The sequence below is a fragment of the Prosopis cineraria genome, unplaced genomic scaffold (genome assembly GCF_029017545.1).
Source record: "Prosopis cineraria cultivar Desert tree isolate PC_DT_omini unplaced genomic scaffold, ASM2901754v1 PC1, whole genome shotgun sequence".
Lineage (NCBI taxonomy): Eukaryota > Viridiplantae > Streptophyta > Magnoliopsida > Fabales > Fabaceae > Prosopis > Prosopis cineraria.
Window position 1 is genome coordinate 59,705,858 of NW_026555332.1, and position 20,177 is coordinate 59,726,034.

General features: G+C 34.2%; 1 protein-coding gene across 6 annotated transcripts; it reads right to left on the reverse strand.

Annotated features, from left to right (window-relative positions):
• Positions 1-4,383: 4,383 nt before the first annotated feature.
• Positions 4,384-19,811, reverse strand: LOC129310127 (phospholipase A(1) LCAT3). Of its 6 annotated transcripts, XR_008593022.1 has the most exons (12): positions 19,446-19,811; positions 19,056-19,147; positions 15,118-15,245; positions 14,854-14,989; positions 14,158-14,209; positions 13,219-13,319; positions 9,322-9,501; positions 8,144-8,301; positions 7,668-7,849; positions 7,269-7,573; positions 6,544-6,597; positions 4,788-4,828 (listed from the first exon to the last, which is right to left on the reverse strand). XR_008593022.1 is itself a non-coding variant. In XM_054951994.1 (11 exons), exons 1-11 carry the CDS (start codon positions 19,663-19,665, stop codon positions 4,649-4,651), a joined length of 1,356 nt encoding a protein of 451 aa, XP_054807969.1. In that variant the 5' UTR covers positions 19,666-19,809; the 3' UTR covers positions 4,384-4,648. The 6 variants fall into 6 exon arrangements, 2 of the variants coding, with proteins under 2 accessions (XP_054807969.1, XP_054807990.1); XM_054951994.1 differs by lacking the exon at positions 7,668-7,849 and having other exon boundaries at positions 4,384-4,828; positions 7,269-7,323; positions 19,446-19,809; XR_008593024.1 differs by lacking the exon at positions 7,668-7,849 and having other exon boundaries at positions 4,742-4,828; positions 7,269-7,323; positions 8,140-8,301.
• Positions 19,812-20,177: the final 366 nt, after the last annotated feature.

A 20,177-nucleotide genomic window follows, 5' to 3' on the forward strand; every position in this document is an offset into this window, starting at 1 on the left:
TCTTTGTGTTAGGAGACAGTTTTGTTTGATGAACACCTCTCAGTTGCGCTTTTCTGCAGGACATAGGTCATTTAAAAAATAAAAAATAAAAAATGCAGGACATAGTTGGGGCGTGCAAAACTTAACTGGCATAAACAAAACTCAATCAAACCAGATTAGATTTGGTTAATTAAGTTGTTTTTTTTTTTAATTTCCAGTGCAGTTCGATTAAATCTTTTTACTATTTTGATGTATTTGGTTCGGTTTTGTTTTGAAAATTGATGAAATGAGTAAAGTGTGTAGATATTACGTGATACAGAAAATTCGTCCGGGTACAAAAGTAACGATGAATGCTTGACACTCCCTATGAAGCTGATCTTTTAGATGAAGTGAATGAAATCAAATAAGATTTTACTCGTTGCTCATTTCATCATAGAATTCAAGATAAAAATGCCGTTTTAAGGTGCTCGATTTGCTATCCTAATTTTTATTTTTAAGATTTAAGTAACATTAGGAAGATATTACTTCAGGGTGATTTCAATTTACCTTATAATTATTTGAGTAAAGTAAATTTACCCAAAATGAGATAAAATTTTAAGGATTTAATTTTGAGCCATGATTTTTAGAAGGGAAAATTAAATAAGGACAAGCCGGGATAAGATAAACGGCGATTAACTTATTTGTCCAATCAAAAAATATATTTATTAAAATATTATTTAAATTATATGTTAGCAAAATAAGTTAAGATTTAGTCCTTTAGACTATTAAGAGAACTTTAATCAATTGTAAATAAATTATGAGAGAATTTGAAGTATCCACAAGGTCAATATACAAGACGTTGGGAGAAATTAAGAGTTTTAAAAATAGAAAGAAAAGAAAAAATAATAAAAAATTGTAAAAAAAATAAGGAAAAATTACACCTATATCTCACATAAGAGAATTTATTATTGAGAGATTATGTGAAGATTACAAAATACTTTCAAGCAATGTTTTGAAAATTGAACTCGACCAGATGATTTGACTACTACCTGCTGATCAAAACAACTTGATCCAACTAGTTGGACCAATCTAGTAGTTGAATCGGATTGACCTAGCTAGTTGTGAAAGAATTGGATTTGACCTGAAAATTGAAGAGGATCAACCCGGTTTAAAGCCAAAAAAATAAAAAAAATAAGGTTAAGTCACTTATATTTGCATTTTTTTCTTTTCTAATATCTAATTCTCTTCTATCTTCTCTTATCTTATCTTTGATCTCTCCTCCACGGTCCAAGCTCAATCTCTGACCTCTTCTCTAGCCTCTGCCTCCAGCTCTAGTGATCTAGCCTTTGGTATCGAAATTGAAAACTTGTGAGTTGTGATATAATGACGTGCCTTTGACTCCACCGTTTTACTTTGAGATCGTAAGCTTGGGCTAATATGCCTTTGCTTCCAACTTTAGTGATCTAAATATCCAACCTTTGGCATCAAGATCCCAAGCATTATCAAAAAATTAATGTTTTATTTATATATTTGTGTATACAAATATTATTTTATTTAATTTTTATGTCATCAATTCAACTACTGATCTAATCAGTTGAACCATGAAAATTGCGACCCGTTACTCTATTGGGTTCGATGTCTAGTTTGCATTTCAAAACATTCTCTCAAGTACCAAATCATGTATATTTACAACTTGACAAAGAGCATTTACAACTGTAAGTTACAAGTGCTCGTTGTCCAATTATAAATGCCCTTTACTAAATTGTAAATGAGCAGGATTTATAATTTGAAAGCATTTTGTAAATTTTATAGGACCTTTCGGTAATAAATTCTCTTCTATAAAATCTAAGTGTAATGTTCCAAAAATTAAATTTATTAAATAAAAGTGAAAAAAGAAATACTGTCAAAAAAGGAGGAGGAGGAGGAATACAGAAGTAGGAAAATATGGGCGTTTGGTATAAAAAACATGGGCTTATGGCCCACTTCCATTGGACAATTATTTGCCAACACGCTCACGCATTCAATCTTATAAAATACTCCCCTGCTTTTAACCAAAATCACTCTCTTGCTTCATTCTGCTTCTTGTTCTTTCTAGTGGCGCAGTGAGTGATATTATGATATTTAAGGCGCAATTTAAAGCTTTTCAAGATAAGGTAAGTGTTCTATTTTTTTTTTCCCAATGATCTACCTCCTTTGACTTTTAGATTCTTAATGGTGACAAAATTTATGGTTTGATCAAGCGTTTCAATTGATTATTTGACTTTTAATGGAACTAATAATTTGGAATAAGAGTTTGTATGATTTGGATTTGCCCAAATTGTTAATTTGAGGAATTAAAGTTATGGTGTAGTTGAAAAATTGGGGTTTATGATTATAGTAATGATATATTTTAAATTTAATGGTTTGATTATGTTTATTGAAGATTAATCAATTTAGTTTGTTGATCCATGTTGAAATTCACAAATTGGGCATCTTGGGTAGAAATTTGGAGATTTTGATTAATTGCATAATTTGGATACTAAATAAGGGTTCCAAAGGATTAACTAAGGTTACCGGTTATGAAAAGTTGGAATTGGGATTGGTAGATTAATTATATTGTTAAGATTTATGTTGATATGAATTATGATTAATTATTATATTAAATTCTAGTTGATTGGCACGGTACCACACGTGTGAGTGGTTAGCTTGGATTTGAGGTAACTATGGTTTATTGTTTTTATATAATAGAAAATCTACTGAATTTTTAGTAAATTGTGTGTAAACTGTGTTGGGAATTATTGCCCAAGGCTTGTTTGTTTGATTGGAATAGACTAGAAATTTATGTTTTAAACTTTCTAGTATGCTTACATGTTATGTGAACCGTCAAATTATTATTTTGTATTTTTTCAAGCATGCTAGCCTTTGTTAAATCGAGATTGGTTTTGAGAAATAACTGATGTGATTATTTTGATCCTTTCAAGCATGATTATTGGTGTTCGAACTCTACAAAAAATGTTTTGTTCATTTTAAGTATGCTTAATTGTTCTGAAACTCGACTGTTGAATGTGATGTATTTGTAGGGTATAAAAATAAATTATGTTACGGTGGATGTTTTGAGAGTTGTTGTAATATTATCTATTACTTTATGGTACATCATCACTTAGTTCATAGTGAATGATAGGGCTGTTAAGATTGCCTGAAAGCTTGGTCAGCTTGACCTTGTTCAATCCATTTGGGCACATAGGGTTGGGTTCAAATCTTGCACTACCCAACTCAAATATGTTACTTTTTTTTTTGTTTCTTTTAATATTTTTGTGAATAATATTTATTTTATGGTAGTATTTTTAATTAAAAATTATCACGAATTATATTATTTTAATAATCCTTTTGAACAATTCTTATTACAATTTTTTAATATCTTTCAAAATTCAAAATTCATTTTTAATTTAATATTATGTAAAAATAATTTATAGTTGTTGATCATATATAATTTTTAAAAATTATTTTAGATTCTAATATTAGTTTTATAAAGAATATATTTTAGAATAAGACTTGTGTACTTAACTTTATATATTTAATATACTTATATTTAACCAAATCATGACAAGTGGATATTAATATGTTAATTAAACTAATAACAAGTATTCATTATAAAATAAACAATCTATAAAAGATCTATATGTTTATATTTAATTAGAAATTAATTAGAAACAAGTAAATTAAATATATAAGAACATTAATAAATGTTGGGAGAACTTTGCTACTAATATAATTCTACCTGACCCATAAATAATGAGTAATTGTGTGTGTATAAGCACATTGAGTAATTCATTGAATTACATGACATTGGGGCTGAGTATTTTGTTATGGTCGAGGAACTATGAGCCATCTGGACAAGTTTCATTAGATAATAGTGGATCCATTTTTAGTTCATGCTCGTTAGTGTGATGAGATATAAATCCAAATTTAAAACATTATTTTGAAAGTCTAATTTAATATTAAAATTTTTATATATTGACTATCTAGATATACTCTACACACTCTAAATTTAAAATTTTTTATTTGTAATTAAAAAATACTAGTTATATATATAATATTATATTTATCAAAACAAAAACTTATAAAAATGATAAAAAAATTTTAATATTAAATATAAACTGTGCAGAGTACATCTGGATGGTCAATATATAAAATTTTAATATTAAATTGAATGCTCTAAATTAAATCTAGACAATATTAATGATAAAATATTTATTAAATATTTTTATAATTTATATAAATTTTTATTTAATAAATATAAAATAAAAATATAAAAAAATACTTGAAACCTAGACCTGCACTCACCAGTGTGATGAGCATTGAAGATGATTCCTTGGATAACATATTTCTGGTTTCGCAGACAAGGCAATAAGAAGGGCATTAAGATTTTGTTTAGGTTCGCCATCATTCCAACAATGCGGACTCTGGTTCCATTATGGGGTATCAGGTAGTACAGAATTTGATTCGCACTTCAATGACTAATCTGTTCCGGACTTTGTTTTTGGCTCTATATACAAGATCTATGCTTTGTAGAATTGATTTTGCACTGGCCCCAGGCAAATGACGAGGACATAATCTGCAACCGCCTCAACCCCATAGAGGTCATTTCCAAATAAAAAAAAAAAAAGGAAGCACAAAGCACATGCATGTGCCATTTTTAATAAGGAAGCATCTAATTAATCACAGGGTTGAATGGACTGGCATCTGCCACTCTGGATATCTTTGAAGGGTTGCTAACAGTTGGCTCGGCATCCAGCCATTTTTGGATAAGTTGAAATACTCTTTTATCTCGTAGGAGTTCACGATGAGAAGCAGTAACTTCTACTCTTTCAGCTGCTGGAAGTCCATCAGCCTGCAAGACAAGAGAACGCTATCAAATCCTCAGACACAACTTTCACTACATGACCAAAAGGCAATGGAAAATAAATTTAACTCACATTAGTTAAAGCATCTATCAAATATGCAATGTGGTAGTTAATGTTGGACACTAAAGAGACGAGAATAAAAAATTGATGTAGCAAAGATGAGGATTTCGAGGTGAAAATGTGGTCATAAGAGAAAAGATAAGATCTATAGTGAGCATATATGAGGAGGAGTTGGCATGGCATCTATCGAGAACAAAAATGGTAGAAAACCATTTAAAGTGATTCAAATATACAAAGATGGCTAATGAAGGTACTGGCATCTTGAGCCTGTGAAGAACAGGTGGTCTTGACTTCGTGAAGAGGAGTAGAGAAAGAACAAGAAAAACACTCAAGGAATATATCAAATGGTATCTTTTGGTGGACGATACATCTAAAGAATTAGTTATTAATAGAGCACAATAGTACCATACGTGATTTATATACCTGATTCACTTAATGGGATTAGGCTTTTTATCATTATTACATTGTACAATGTTAACTATTATCCATCTATTTAGCCTACGATAAAGGCCGTAGAATACACGGCTTCAACAACTTGCTTTAGTTCCCGTTTGATGGTCGAACAACTCTCAGAATGACATGCCTGAACAATTTCAGCGATACTAAAACCCACATTATTCTCAAGTTTTCTTCGTCATATACGTCGTAAGTAACATGTTGATCTTGCTTGAAGGGGTAAAACATACATTTGATGCTGTAGTACTAGCTATATTCAAATTGATCCTGGATGAACAAATAAGCTAATCATGTACCCCATATACCCCGTATCTCCCACAAAGTCTTCTCTTAATTTAGCATTAGGAGATGACCAAAGCAATTACAGAGGTTTCAAAATAATCACAGCCAAACAAATGCATCATACAACAACAAGCCTTATCCCACCACATACACACTCTCTTTAGACCACAATATAAAGTATTGATAACTACTTTATAGTTCTCAAAAACAAGTTAGGTGAACTCTTAGGGCTTGTTTGTTTTCTATTTTTAAAATTTTTTTTTTGAAAATAGAAACATCTAAAAATTTGTTTGGATAAGTGTTTTTCATTTAGTTGTTTCTAAAACTATTTTCATTTTTTGTTTTTAAAAGCAAAAAAAAAAAAAAAAAAAAGAAACAACTTTAAGTTACTTTCATTTTAGTTTTTAAAATATACTACATTTAATTATTGAAAATTATAGTTACCTTAACTGATTTTTATTATTAATCACCCCCATTAACTGCCTTTAACCATCACTATCAGACTATTTCTTTATTCTAAAACTGTTTTTTAATTGATATAACCAAACAGACTTTTATTTTATTTTGTTTTAAAAGCAATTTTAAAAACTGTATTACAAGACAGCTTTTAAAAACAAAAAATAAGAACAAAAACCAAACAGGCCCTTAATCTCTTAAAAAATTTTACATCTTTTTAATTATATCCTTATTAAATATCCTATATAAGTACATTAATAATGACAATTGAAGTTCCAGTACATCATTTTTTCAAAAAAAAAAAAAAGTAGAGGTATAGTTTGAAAATCAATTATAAAAACTACCTAATGTCCCCTATATTTTGAATCAAGCAGAACTTTTAGAAGATACTCTATATTGTGGTTCAGAGAGAGTAATACTTTAGTAGTGATAAGAAAAAAATATGCACCTTGGCTGACTCAGCAGGCACTGTTCCATCTCCTTGGACGTAAGAATATTGAGGCTGGGAACAAAGAAGAAAAGTAACTAATTAACAGACAGAACAGAGTCTGTATTTGAGGTGCAAGGTTTCTGAATCTAAAAAAGAAATTCAAGTTCACTTAAAGTACAAGTTTATTGATGGATGTGAAAGTGCCAACAGAAGTTGTGAGTGTAGGACAAGAATTTGGATGAGGATCCACAATTAGAGACTTTATATTCTTCAAGGAAAAAAGGAGGAATGCTATCACGAAAAACTTGAATTATTTAGAGAAAAGTTGAAATTTTAGAAATTGAAGTAAAAGAAATTGGCATGGAGGCGAGAGTTTTTGTTGTTCTAGATGATGTCCTCGTTGATTCTGAAACCGACAAAACCACATTAATAAATTATTCTTGAAAAAGTACATCGAGCCTTCCACCACTCAAAATGTCAGAAGTAAATTTGAATTTTAAAATAATAATACATTTTTTATTTGCAATTTTTTTGCCTGTGCAGTATAACATGAATTTTGAGAGCCAGAACCGTGCAAAAGTACAAAAATGGATTTCTATGCCTCGATGTCAAGATTATGCTACATTATTCAGCCTCTCAACACATATGAGGAAATAGCCTAGAATCGACGGACTATTTTAGATGAAGATATCAAAGCCAGCGTTAGAGACCTCTATCTCTGAAATATGAGAAAGGTGGCTCACCATTGTGTGGCATATTTCAGATAAATCTTCTATAGGAGATTTTTCCGAGCCATAACTGCAATAGGTAGAAACATGTAAAATGCAACAATAGTATAGAAGGGATTTGAAACTTCTGAAGTTCAAAAGGAAATTTGAGCAGTAATGCTGGAGAGAAATGAATACAACCAGAGAAATGGGGGCTATTCATTTGGGACCTTTCTCTCTCTTTCCAACACTATCCCATCTTCAGACGTTGTGAACTAGAAGTCCTCAACTCTCTTGGTAAAAAATCCAATGATGATGGTACTTAAGTGGGATAGGAAACCCTACATCAAAAGCTAATTGCTGAACCAACTCGCTTAAATAATTCATTGAGCATCTCATACTAGCCAATGTGAGACATAATATCCCATACTATACCAAGTCTCCTTCAATTGACCCCCACAAAAAGTAGACATCCCAATAGCTGCACTCTGCTCCACGTAACTCAACATGTCAGTCAGAACCCTACGTGGATAGCTTTCTCCAAAACTGCTAACAACCTGATTCTGGTACTAATTGACAGGTACTTAAGTGGAATGGAGAACCTCACCCCATTCATCCTAAATGGATGGTCCAGATGTTAATAGAAGATTATCCTTTTCAAACAGTTAAAAATAAATAAAACAGATTAAGTTTTGATCTATAAAAGGATGTGGAGCCAACGCTTCAATGGCCCAGCTTAACAGGAAAGAGATTAAATACAGAAGACAAGGCATAGTTTAATTCAATGAGTTGTAAGGAGAATTAAGTTTTCAATATCTATACCATAAGCGATTCAATTTCTTCAAAAAAGTTTCCATACCTCAACTCAAACTAAAACTTCAAATTCATACAAGAGCAATTTACTCACATACCAAACATCAAAGGGTGTATCAAACGATGTCCCATAAATATTATAAAAGCAGACACCATTTGGTAGTTTAGCATTGTGCATAACTTGTCGAGTTTCAGCAGCCCATTTGAGGATAGCTAAGTTGAAGGGCAGTGCTATCTTTTTCCCATCGTAATTTAGCTGCAAAAACTAACGGTCATCAGCCCTCATCAATAGCAAGGGAAAACTTGCAGAGCACAGAGCTACAACTGTGTTTAGAAATTTAAGCTGCGCTATGCTTATGAAGGGGGGAAAAAAGAGGCGTGTCTGATATGATTTTCAAGATCAGCAAATCCTTCTCTCCAAATAAAAAGATGAAATTTGAATAGTGGCATATTTCAGTCTTATTTTATTTTTCGCATTAAGATGCTTCATGACAGGTGACAATCTTGCTTGTGCAGAATCCAAGCCTGTCTCTATTGAAACAGTGAAACCGCAACTTACAAACAAGCTTATAAAGGCCAGTTGAATGATCATATAATCCAGAGTCCCAAGGGTCTGGTAGAGGCCATCACAGCAATCTCTCGTGAGAGCTTACAAGACAGCCAAGAAAATAAAAGCTTGCATGGTTGTAGGGTCCTTTCCTGAAGTAAATCATGGCATAACCATGAACCATGAACTGTTAGCCATATCCACTAAAAAAATTAAGTAATCACTACAGTGATTTCTACACTAAATTAATTATTCACAAACCAGTGAAAAATGACAGAGTATTAAACCTATTTAAACTCCCCATTGATTTTATTATCATTCATTTCTAAACCCCCCCCCCCCAAAAAAAAACTTAGGAAATTCTTAAGATTGCATAAGAAAACAGATAAAGATTGCATAATAAAGAGGTTGCTTTAATGAAGATCCCAGTGTGATATATTCAAGAGTCAACATTTAGAATGTTTACTCAACTAAAACTCCTTAAAAATCCAAACCAAATTTCTTTCTAAAGTTCTAATAGGAATCTGTCCATAGTTAAACTACATTCTCACTCTATAAAATAAAGCTCACATTTCTTAGCCAAAAAGCAAATATCACTTTGCACAAGCAAGGAATTAATAATAACTCAAGATCAATCCCCTAAAAACAGCAGAAATAGGAGCTTTGAACATCCAGAAGCATTAACAATGATGCTTCTTACAAGTTCCAATGAAAGCTCATAACGAGTACCTCATTGTGCCTTAGTGCTTCCTCAAATAAAGATATACTTTGGTTTGGTCCATAAGATTCCAAATTGACATTAATCTCCCCATCCTTGGTATGCTTTCGCCATACTTGAATTTCTGGCCGTTTTTTCCATTTATATTCTGGATTTGCCAGCATTTCATAGATTGATGGACATTCAACTAGCTGCCATGGACCGTGGAAAGAAAGATGATAACATAGTACCTTGTCATTGTGAATTTATGAAAATAACAACTACATGAAGAAATTACTATAAAAAACAGCAGACCAAAACGCATAAAATTATTTTATTGTTTCATCACCAATGAGTCCTGCCATCAAATTTAAATAAAGTTCATTTCATCACATGCTATCAAAGTCAATGCAGGCATGACAATACATTGTCTACCAATCTTTCTAGAGTTAGTTAGGATAATAAAATGCAAGCAGGAAGTTAGCTATAACCCACATTAGTGTAATCAGGAAGTTAGTTTTTAATTAACTCTCTAAAATGACAATAGTTTTATTAACTCCCTGAAACCACAAGGAAGGCAGTTGGTTGTTTGTCAAATAACTGTTTACTAAACTTTCTTCTTCTACTGCAACAAGCAGTATCAGAGCTATAGTTCTTATACCATGGCAGATGGGACCTGATAACACAATGGACGAGATCATTGGAATAAGGGGAAAGACTGACAATAAGAGTTACAGTGGAAAAGGGGCAGAGGAATGGTTGATGGAAGAGGAGAAATTGGGCAGTACTAAAATTTCTCTTAGTGCAATCCAAGGGGTAGAGGGGGTTGATACAGCTATGAGAATTCAAGGTTAGACAGGGAAGAGGAGAATTCAGATCTTGCTTGACAGTGGCAGAACACATGATTTCATAAACCTAGAGCTAGTGAGGAAGCTGGGGATGGAGAATGAGGAAACAACAAATAAAGCAACAGTAGCCTGAGGTGGAAACTAGTCCGTGGAAGTTGTAAAGTGTTTAAATCAATAGCGTCAGTCCAGTGGGATTTATCTAATCTGTCAATTCTGGTACAAGGGAAAACTTGTCACTTTATATGTGTGCAAGCCCCATAGATTGAAGTTTACTAAGAGAAACAGTTGCAAGGAGAGGGATATGAAGGAGCTCATTTGCACCTCATTTAAGCTCATCCATAAAGGAAAGAATTAAAGCATTTAGCAGTTCGAAAAACAATTAAGGGATTGAGCAGATGTTAGCAAATTATCAAGATGTGCATACTGCTCCTACAGCATTACCTCCATTTGGACAGGGGCACAACCGTCAATCCAGTGCACCAGCAACATTTCAATCAGAAGCACCTTTAAGGAGTATGCAAGGAGATTTTTACCTGTATTTGTTAATGACATACTAACCTGAAGCTCAGATATGCTAGAACATCTTAATCACTTGGGGTTAGTGCTGGAGATGCAGAAGAAACATCAATATTTTGTCACATTGAGCAAGCCAAGTCAAGGAAGTTATCTGGGTTGCATTACTAACAGAAATGATGTCGCAAAAAAAAAAAAAAAGTTAGAAGGGGGAAGTGGCCTACTCCAACCTCGGTTAAGCAGCTGAGATCATTTCTGGGGTTGGCTAGATATTACAGAGTTTATTAGAGAATATGGGGAGATAGCTAAGCCCCTAATGAACCTGCTCAAGCAAGGGTGTTTTTCTTGGCCAAGCGAAGCTGATGAGCATTAAAATCATCCAAGAAAGCATTGGTCGATGCACCAGTGTCAACAATTTCTGATTTTGCCAAGATCTTTGTGGACAAGACTGATGCTTCAAGCAAAGGAATAGAAGCAGCACAGATGCAAGGTACTCAGCCAATAGCCTTCTAGAGTAGAGCCTCGTCAGTTGTCACTGGACACACCAGATTATCTGTGTATGAAAGAGAGCTCTTACAAGACACTACTTGTTGCTTTTTTGAGGTCCAAGTAAAAGCCAGCCAGTATGTAGACCAGCCACTACTTACAGTGGTCTTCTGCTAGTTAATTTCTCTCTGGTGCAAACTAAGTACATCATTAACTAAACTGAAGGTCTCCACTTTTGGACAGGAAACTGTATCATTGGAAAATGGTCAATCAACAGCCCAAGATCTGATGTTTAGGGTGAGATTGATTGGAGGTTTTTGGAGGGGAGGGGAGAGGAGGTGAAGGGAGTTGCTCCCTTCCCCTTGTCCAGTTGGCATTTAATGCAGGGGAGGGGAGCCCCTTTCATTGGTTCAAAAATTGGAGAGGAGGGGAATTGCCTCTTCCCCCCAATTTGCAGGGTTTTTGGAGGGGAGAGGAGAGAGAAAATATTTCCTGACTAAATTACCCTTTTTTGAAACTTATAAACTACCCTTGATGTTAAAAAATATAGTTTATCACCTTATAAAATTCAATATATAATTTTTAATGCATAAAATTTTAATATTTTTTCATTAGACACACTAATAAATTGTAATATTGATGTATTGGTCCTTCAAAAAAAAATTATTATTACTGCAAGTTGAAAATACTAACATCCTTGAATTGCCAATAATATATCAAAGCAAAAAATAAAAACCAACTTAAATTTGATTGGGATAAAATTGTCAACTTATTATTGGCTTCCCTCCCCTTCTAAACCAAACAAAGGTTCATTAAAATCCTTCCCCTTATATTCAAAAAAAAAAAAAATTCCTTCCCCTCCCCTCCAATTAATCCAAACAAGGGATCATTAACTTTCCTCCCCTCCCCTCCCCTCCCCTTGCCTCCTTTGAACCAAACACACTCTTAGTCTGTGATTGATGGAAACCAGATTTTCCCCCCTGTTAGAAGTTCATCTGATGCTGAATCTGGTGGTGAGTGGGTGTTTTCTTGAATGCTAGTCATAAAGAAGTTATTGTGAAGCACCCTACTCCTTTCTCATATCATCCAATCACAACACGCTCAAAAGCAAGGATTTTTAAGCCAAGAGTCTTCACGGTCACTCAACTTATTTCTTGTCCTACTACAGTTGATGAAGTGTTTGCTATTTCAAACCAGACTTCAGCTGTAAATGATGAATATAATGCCTTAATTTGTTTTAAGGCAACAGGGAATCAGTGTCTGTTGTGAAGAATAGCAAGCTAATTGATTGTAAGTGGACTTTTAAGTCTAGTACCTGACTGAACCATATACTTCAGAGCATCTAAATAGTTCACTATGCAGTAACTTGGGAATTAAAAGTAGAAGTTTAGTTAAATAATTCGCTAAAAGTATGGGATGTTGCTAGTGTCTGTTAGTGGTCATGTTGTTTTGGTTTATACATATATTTGTCCATTCTTGTTGATCCTTTGTATAAAAGGATCATAGAAACAATTAGCCATCAGGTAAGTTGCTGGGCTTTCAATGAAAATTTGCTGCCAACTAAGCCAACAAAAAAAAAAAAGAAAAGAAACAGTAAACAATTGACTGTATGGGCTAGGCTCAAGCCCAACAGCCAACCTTCATCCATACACTACACCTAGAACCACAAGAAAGGCAGTTGGTTAGTAGTTGAATTATTGTTTCCTAAGATCTCCTTTCCCTTCTCCTCCTCCTCCTCCTCCAACCACAACAGAAAGACATTTTATTGTTTCCTAAGATTACCCAGAACCAGCTGACTTTTGCCTTTGTGGTTCATTGTTTGACGGTGAAACACTTGGGCACAGGTTCAAATGCTGGTAGCCAAAAAACAAAAAACAAAAGAAAAGAAAAAGAAAATTTGCCACCTCTCTTGGCAAGGACAATAAAATTAAAAGTTCAGTCTAATTGAAGATTCCACGCCCCCCCCCAAAAAAAAAATAGCATAATAAAAGGTGTTGCTGTATCATGTTAAAAGAAAATAAATACTGAGCCATAACAGAAAGGACTTGACCCAAAAAAAGAAAAGAGAAAGGACAAATTTACCAGTTGATGCATAGTCCACCTTAATACAAAAAAGTAGCTTTCAAAACCATCAACAAATTGCAGTCCAGTTAATAAAGAATCATTGATACATCCTGGGGCTCCTGTTGATGCAGAATATGAGTTCAAGCAAGGATGGATAAAACATCAAGTGAAAACAAATGTTTATCCCATTAGATTCATGAAGCCTTTATTTGAGGCATCAACAATTTAAGACTTCAAAATGCTAAATGATTTCAAGGAAAAATTGAAAAAAGGCTCAAGACATTAGAAATGAAAGCATTAATGAGAAAAATGGCTTAAGACAGTAAAATACAAAAATGCATTGCTGTAGATAAACATTTTTAATGAAGAGGAATAAGCTAGAGTAACAAATATTAAGGAGAAGATAAAGCCACGCCCTCCACTTATTAATATAAGGTGATAAAACCTCACACCTGAATCATAGGGGCAGATAATAAGTCTTAGTAGCATCAGGAATTTATAATGCTAACGATTTTCTGCAAATTCATTCAGAAAATTTGCATTTGATCATCTGCCATTCATAAATGATTAGATTTCTAATGAAAAAAGTGATTGCCGCAAATTTAGAAATATTGATATTTTAGTGTTGTTTAATAACCCGAATAAGTGACTACAAGATAAGCAACAAAGAAAGAGGAGGAGAGGAGAAGCACAGGGTTCAATTGATAATTACACAAACAACACGAATTAACTTTCCAGTTCACTGCTAATTTAATCTCCCTCCTCACCCTCCTAAAGATACATATATAGTTTGTCTTTCACGTATTAAACTGTTGATGATAGAACAACAATATCATCAACATTCAATATGGATGCAGACATAACATGAATATGCATTGAAAATTATGTTGGGAAGCATTATTCATACAAGATAGGGCAGAGAAATAAACACAAAAACACTCACAGTAGAGGAATTACCTTGGAAAGGACAAGCAATACAAATCCATTTTCGCACATATTTTGAAAATACCTGCCAAGGTAGGATGTATTTAATAGCCTAGAATTTTTTCCAGCCATTCTTTCATATATGCTGTACAAATAGTTCAAAGGTCCTAAGTGGTCAACAGTATTAAAGATAAGGGGAAAATGACATTTAAAGACCCTCTAAGAACATTAATTATAATTAAGAACAATAAATTTTTGAAATTCCAAAAAAGGACCATGGTCCTTGGTTGGAATTAAATTTTTTTCAGTTAAATGTTTCAGTACTCGTCATCTTGTAAATTTTCAGTATCCAACTCTGATCTTTTGAGTACTTATCTTTAACGTTTTAAGTAATCATTTTTTTTTCAATACTCATCTATAATGTTTTTAATACTTGTCTTCCATGTTTTCAGCACTTATTTTTGACTTTTTCCCTCCAAAACCGAAAATATTAAAAATAAGTATTGAAAAGATTAAATTTGAGTGTTGAATTAATTGAAATAATGAGTATTGGAAATATTAATGATGAGTATTGAAAATATCAAAGATAAGGGTTAAAAGGTCAACTCAAAGAAATCTTAATCCCAACCAAGGTGGTCTTTTTTTTAATTTCCAAAAGATATGATCCTTGTAATTAATGGTCTTAGAGGGTTCTTAATATCATTTGCCCAAGAGATAAATGCTCCTCACATCATTGTGAAGCTCCATGAAACACAATATCAGTATTCCTCCCATTGAATGTGAAATTATATCAACTTTTCTTCCACCAGAGGCTTTGTAAGCATTTTCCAACTTGACTGTAAGCCCTTCCATTAACTTGTCAATTCTGCCAACAACAAGGTTTAAAGGTTGAAAAGTTTGTATATGGCAAGAAGACTTCAAGAATTTCCAGTCATATAAAATTGTTACATATGTTGCTTAGCGGCTAACAACTTAAGCTTCTACAGTAATTACCGATTGCTTTGCCGGAAATCATAACCATATCCAAACAATGTGGTTCCCTTCTTGTATCCACATTTAACAAGCATGTCAATCATATCATGAAAATGGTATACCTCAGTCAAATGCACACATTTTACCACCTGAAAGATGGAAGAAAAACATACCAAAATTATTTTAAAGTTGAAAAAAGCTTGTTCACTATAAGTTGTATTCCCATAGAAAATAAGATTCCATGAGTCAGGAAGTGCAAGAACAATTCTAAGCTAAAATTCTAAAAGAGTGCATTACTGAAGTGAACAGAGTAATGAAAACTGCAATACATTAATTTGACAATCACTATTGTACTTAACGTTTTGTTAGCTTCAAAACCCATGGTTTTCGGTGATTTCCACAGTGCAGACGACCAAGAGAGCACAATTTGAGAAAGTTGTAAGGTCGCAAAAATTCTAGAATATAGTTGGAAGGAAGAACTCCGCCTATGTTTATAGCCGGTCCCAAGCCCGGGTAAAGGAGGAGGGTTGTGTTAGGCCATCAACAGCCAATGTAAAAATTTGTTGAATCTATCATGAACATGGACAATAGACGTTATAATGTTAATACTAGGTCGTTGCCCGTAAGTAACGCGCTGCATGGCTCGAGTACAGTGATAAGTGAGTTAGAGCCGCTGCATCGGCGCCCGGATGTAGTGTTAAATGAGCAAGGGCTACCGCGTCATTCTGGACGCACGCGGCTAAAGAAGTTAGTCCATAAGAGCAAAATTAGATTTGGTACTTGGAATGTTGGGACATTAAATTGTAAATCTGTAGAGGTTGTAGGGGTTATGATTCAAAGGAAAATCAATATCCTTTGCTTGCAAGAAACAAAATGGCGTGGAGAAGAAGCTAAGGATATTCAAGGTTTCAAACTTTGGTATACAGGAAAAGTAAGTGCACGCAATGGAGTAGGCATCATTATAGATAAGGAGTGGAAGAAGAACGTTGTAGAAGTTAGCAGAATTGGAGACAGAATTATTTCTTTAAAAATGATAATTGGACGTGAGACTGTTAATATTGTTAGCGCTTATGCGCCGCAAGTCGGGACAGAAGCCAGTCTTAAGGAATTATTTTGGGAGGATCTGGAGGGGTTGATTCGACACATACCACAGAGTGAAAAGATTTTTATTGGAGGAGACTTTAATGGGCATGTCGGGAGGGAAGCTGGTCAGTATGCGAGGGTGCATGGTGGTTTTGGTTTTGGAGAGCTAAACAATGAAGGGCAAACTCTTCTTGATTTCTCATTGGCGTATGATTTTAAGATTGCCAACACTTGTTTCAAGAAGAGAGATGAGCATCTCATCACCTACAAAAGTGGAGCCTCAAGGTCGCAGATTGATTTTCTTTTGGTTAGGAACACAGATAGAAAACTTTGTAAAAATTGTAAGGTGATCCCTGGAGATGCTGTAACGACACAACATAGGGTCCTAGTCCTTGATGTGTGTATTATGAGTAAAATCCAAAAACGTCGACAAGTAGTAACACCAAGGATTAGGTGGTGGCAATTAAAAGGTGAGAAGCAAGATATTTTCAAGCGAAATCTTTTGGATAAAGGAATTTGGGATTCTCAGGGAAGTGCTAACATCATATGGGAGGATATGGCTAAAAAGATACGGGAGGTTGCAAAAGTAGTTTTGGGAGAATCGAAAGGTTCTGGTCCGAGAGATAAGGAGTCTTGGTGGTGGAATAATAGTGTACAGGACAAAATCAAGTATAAGAAGAACTGTTTTAAAGCCATACATTTGTGTAACAATGAGGAAAATTGGGAGAGGTACCGTATGGCTAAGAAGGAAACTAAGAGAGCTGTGGGTGAAGCTCGTTCTAAAGCTTTTGAAGAATTTTATAAGAACTTTGAGACGAAGGAAGGAGAGCAAAATATTTATAAGATTGCCAAGAGTAGGGAAAGAAAATCAAGAGATCTAGAACAGGTAAGGTGTATTAAGGATGAAGAGGGAAGAATTTTAGTTACAGATGATGAAATTAAAAATAGATGGGAGACTTATTTTTCTAAACTTTTCAATGATGGAGAGGATTCATCTAGTAACTTGGAGGATTTAGTAACTGGTGAAGGAGAACAAAATTTGTCATTCTATCGAAAAATACGTGATAAGGAGGTAAAGGAAGCTCTTAAGAAAATGGCAAATGGTAGAGCTAACGGACCTGATTGTATATCTATCGAAGCGTGGAAATGTTTAGGTGAAGAAGGGGTGAGATGGTTAACTAAGTTATTTAATGTGATTTTACGGTCCAAGAAAATGCCTGATGAGTGGAGGAGAAGTACATTAATTCCTATTTATAAAAATAAAGGAGATATTCAGAATTGTACTAACTATAGAGGGATTAAACTCATGAGCCACACAATGAAATTGTGGGAGAAAGTAATTGAGCACAGGTTGAGATTGGAGACAAGTATTTCTGAGAATCAATTTGGTTTTATGCCAGGTAGATCAACTACAGAAGCGATTTATCTACTAAGGGGATTAATGGAAAAGTATCGTTGTAAAGATAAAGATCTACACATGGTTTTTATTGATTTGGAAAAAGCATATGACCGTATACCAAGAGAAGTGCTTTGGAAAGCGTTGAAAAAAAAGGGAGTACAGATTGCTTATATTAAAGCCATACAAGATATGTATGAGGGGGTAAAAACTAGTATAAGAACGCCTAGTGGTCAAACAAAGGATTTTCCTATAAAGATTGGGCTACATCAGGGATCATCTCTGAGTCCTTATTTGTTCAACTTGATTTTAAATGTTTTGACGGAACATATTCAAGAGGAAATCCCGAAATGTATGCTCTTCGCGGATGATATAGTTCTTATAGCAGAGACAAGAGAAGAGGTTAATTGCAAACTTGAGTTATGGAGGAGGACATTGGAGTCGAAAGGTTTTCGTCTGAGTAGAAGTAAGACGGAATATTTATATTGTAAATTTGATAAAGGACTATTCGAAAATAATTTGGAAGTGAAATTGGGAGATCAAATTATACCTCAAGTGGAAAAGTTTAGATATTTGGGAGCCATTATCCAAAATGATGGCGAAATCAGTGGAGATATTTCACATAGAATTCAAGCTGGGTGGTTTAATTGGAGAAAAGCTAAAGGAGTTATTTGTGACCGTAAGGTGCCTAATAAACTTAAAGGAAAGTTTTATCGTACTGCTATCAGACCGGCAATGTTATATAGTAGTGAATGCTGGGCTCTAACGGGACAGCAAGAACATAAAGTTGGAGTAGCAGAGATGAGAATGTTACGATGGATGTGCGGACATACACGTAAAGATAAAATTCGAAATGAGCACATACGTGAAAAAGTGAGGGTGGCACCTATTGAGGAAAAAATGGTAGAAAATCGGTTGAGATGGTTTGGGCATGTACAAAGAAGACCAAGGGAGGCACCAGTGAGAAGAGTGGAACATATAACTTTGAGTCCGATTAAGAGAGGTAGAGGAAGGCCTAAGAGAACACTCTTGGAAGTTGTTGAACGTGATCTCTTAATTAATAATATTTCTAAAAGCTTAATAAATGATAGAGCACAATGGCGTCTTGCAATCCATGTAGCCGACCCCACCTAGTGGGATAAAGGCTTGTTGTTGTTGTTGTTGTTGTTATAGTTGGAAGGAAGGACAACTAGGTCAAAGCACCAATGTCTGTCACAACCACATTCCACAAAGCCAAAGCATGTATTTGTAAAATTTAATGCACAATGCTCTGTATGACTATCCTTTTATCATCAATGACCACCACATTCCAAAAAGCGAGCAAAAAGCTACAATAAGGGCCCGTTTAGTACACTGGAAGGGCTTTTGAAGGCAATGGAGGTGGAGGTGGAAAAGGATACGAAAGTGGAGTTAAAAACACGTTGCCACAGCCACACAAGGCTTAAAAGCCGCATAAGAGTGATATAAGATCTGTGCTTACCAATGATGGATCTAAAATATCGATTGCGTACAGCCCATAATCATCTTCAGGAACGACAACTTCAGTGTTTTGGTCTAGTGTTTCTGCATAACCTGAGGTGCACAAACAAAAAGCTTGGAGACAAATTACCAATAGTCCATTTCATTGATGATGCATGTAAGGCGTAGTACTGCAAGTTTTGAAGCTAAAGAAATCTCGACCATTCCTTGCATTTTAATCTTTGCATACCTTTTGTAACCCACGGAAGCAAATATGCTTGAACAACCAGAGGTTCATAAATAAGCCGTAAATTGAAAGCAAGCAGAATCAATTGATTTAATTGCCTCAGACATCAAATCAACAAAGGGACGACCACATGCACATGCAGGCAGAAACAGAGAAATAGAAGACCTGTTTGGGGATTATAGATGGACCACAGCTTCTTTCTGAACTCCAAATCAGCCAGAAGAATCCTAACCCATACGCGAGACTGAAACCCGAATTTCTTGGGCCTAGAGTGAAGAATGGAGCCTCCCATGCCAGAAACAAGGAGAGCCGGGTTACGATCCTCGGTTGCCTCCCTGGAGCTTCGGCCTTGGAAAGAATAGAAAAATTGCAAGCATTCTGCCATGGATGGCTGCTGACTTCACCCAAACTTGCGTGGACACTGCAATTGGAAAATAATGTCCTCGACGAGAGGAAATGAGGGAAAATTAATAAATTATGCAGAACCATGCGGCTGGTAACCGTCGTCCCTCTCCACTCTACTAAGCCGTCTTCACTATAACAGGCGCAGCATCTAAACGGGCATATTCCTGCTTTTTGGATAATAATTTCAATTCAATTAAAAAAAACTCTGGATTTAATTTCAAATTAGGAGTAATAAAATTCAGGTTAAAATATAATTTATATTTAAAGTAAATACTAATATTTTTTAAAAATAATTTTAAATATTTATTAATTTTTATTAAGGATATAACACAATAAAATTAAATGCTAAAAAGAATGCATAAAATATAAAAAAACATAATTTTTGATCCTTGCACTTTGCTCATGTTTTGCTATAGGTCTCTATAATTTTTTTTATTTTAAATTTTTACACTTTCATTTTTTAATATTTTATACTCATCTAAGGTCCCTACA